Genomic DNA, 2,500 nt, shown 5'->3' with positions numbered 1-2,500 from the left:
TAATAACATATATATCTCTTATAAGTATATAATTAATTTTCAATATCTTTCTTCTTAATATTACCTAATATCAAAGCTTTGAGACACAAAACAGTGTACAATGGTTCCCTAGAAACAGGATCATGAAATGGGAATTTCATAAAACCCCTTCACAACTGTCTACAATTCAAGTTAAAACTATCTAAGATACTCTTTTACCTTGGCACATAATTGACACATACTAACTGTTATCTGGAAGCAACATCTATAAAAATAATTATGGAGAATATTGCAAACATGTAGACATCATTTTGATTACACAAGATGAACTTAAAAACACAATTATTACTCTTATCATTGCGACCATGTAATAATGGGAGATAGTATTTACCATTTGCACTTTTCGTATAAACAGATATTGCACGTCCCTTATTTGAATGTATCTGCTATTTTCATAAATATTTTTGAATACGTAATGTAAGCTTAAAGTTCAAATTGGCATTTAATCAATATCAATATGGCAGTCTTGAGCCTTGAACTGCTATTTTCAACTACTTTAGGACTATCACATTATTTCAAATATAAGCATTAGTTGATATAGAAGTGTGCATGCATTTGGCACATGTTTACTTGTACAGTTATAATTGCACAAGATGATTTTAGACAAACAAATTGTAAAATAAAGAAAAAGAAAAAGAAGAAGAAAAGAGGGGGCAAACACATATAAAAAATCAGATTTAGAAAACATGAAAAAGTTTTACAAGCTTGAAGATACAGTGATTCTTGTTTGGCAAATGAGCCAATCAGGTACCAGTTGTCTTTTGTGATACACAAAACTGCCCTTCTGTTACCACTAGTTTGTTCCATTCATCATTTTCCAATGCAAGAATAACAATAATAATAATAAGACATCAATGACTGACAACTGTCTTAAATACTAACACTAATATAATACAATTTTCTACAAACTAATATGCCTACATATATCTTAGAACTTCCTTGTTCTTTCTTCTTTATATCTCTCGTATTTACTCTGGTCTGTATTTTTCTCACTATAATATCTGTTCATATCAACAAATCATAAAAAAATTGTAATGTGTAATAAAACAACAACAAACAAACATAAACTCTAAAACAACTCCAAAGTGAAGGTATCCAAAACCTGTGATCTTTCAAATGAAACTAGATGTCACTCATACCATTTATGTACTGATGCTTGGAGACAAACTCAGTTTTACTTGAAACTTAACAGATTTAGTGTTTCTCTTCTCCTCGTAGTTGTGTTTCATCCTTCAATATCCTGAGAAGAGGTAAAAATGCAATTCTGTGTAGGTGCAATAAAAAGAAAAATATCTTTGTCTATAGTAAATGAGCAGTGAGGCAAGTTTTGACATTGCCTAATTTTATCAGTTTAGTTGAGTTCATTGCAAAGTTGTCATAATATCCATACTGATATATTAAAATAATTTTATTTTCCCTACTTTTTTTAATTTCTTTAGATTTTAAGAAATTTCATAACCTGCTGGACATAAATTTAGTCAGAACAGAACAGTTATGAAACTCAAAGCAGTAAAGCCTAAATTCCTTACTTTGTACATCATTGGAAGCACTTTTGAATATAGCTTTATATTATTAAATGCTATAAATGCAGAACTTCAGTTACAATTTCTATACATCATGCCACCCTGTCCTTATCCTAATCTCATTTCAGTTCATTTTATTTGTAATTATGATTATCATAATTTCTCAATTCCCCTTGCATGGAATGTTACACAAGGATGAAACAACCATGAGTACACATCATAGATGAAGTAAGTTCCAAAATAATGAATGGATAATTGTACAATGTACTTTGTGAATCTTCAATAATATTCCAGGCAAAGGAAAATACCAAATTTAACATCAAAGACAGTGCAATTCTTTATCAATATTCCCATCATTTCATGGTCATTTGTAAATGAACTTTTGTTGTACTCGAAGCACTGTTTGCAAAGAGTACTCCTCAACCTCATACTTTGAGTCAGATACACTATCCACTAAAAACAATGAATTACAATTTAAAAAATAAATAAAGATTTAAAAGTTAATTAAGACTTCAATATTAATAAAGATTTAAAAAAATCGTTAAGATTCAAAAACTGAGTTATGAGTTTTAAAATTCTTCAAGATTCAAAAGATTATGATTCAAAATATTAATCAGATTCAAAAAGTTTTCAAGCATGTTTCTCTCCACCCCATAAATGCTAAAGCTTATCATTTGTTGCCTCGGGACTGGGAACCTGAGAACTGAGAAGGTGCTGCAGAGGAAGCTGTAGCATGGGCCACATTTTGGTTCTGTATAACAGAAAGATGGGCTGTGGTGTTACCATTGATATCCCCATTGTTATTGTTGTTCAGAAGTGGTGACAGGAGAGACAGGGAGGAGCCATTTGAGGAGCTTCCTAGTGTAAGATCATCACGGGAGGAGTAGGGTGGTGGTGGAGCTCCCACAACCTGTAAAAACAAGTAATATTCTACTGTA

The 2,500-nt window shown here is 31.0% G+C and overlaps 1 protein-coding gene across 1 annotated transcript in view; it reads right to left on the bottom strand.

Annotated features, from left to right (window-relative positions):
- The window catches only part of LOC125027137, an 8,855-nt gene that overhangs the window by 35 nt on the left and 6,320 nt on the right, over positions 1-2,500 (bottom strand). Inside the window, exon 8 of the mRNA XM_047615996.1 lies at positions 1-2,472. This exon is cut by the window's left edge and continues 35 nt beyond it. Coding sequence (XP_047471952.1) covers positions 2,233-2,472 — 240 coding nt within the window. The 3' untranslated portion in view covers positions 1-2,232. The remainder of the gene's footprint in view (positions 2,473-2,500) is intronic.

The sequence above is a fragment of the Penaeus chinensis genome, chromosome 7 (genome assembly GCF_019202785.1).
Source record: "Penaeus chinensis breed Huanghai No. 1 chromosome 7, ASM1920278v2, whole genome shotgun sequence".
NCBI classification, from domain to species: Eukaryota; Metazoa; Arthropoda; class Malacostraca; order Decapoda; family Penaeidae; genus Penaeus; species Penaeus chinensis.
The sequence above is the reverse complement of the archived record's forward strand: the minus strand, read 5'-3'. Positions and strand labels throughout refer to the sequence as shown.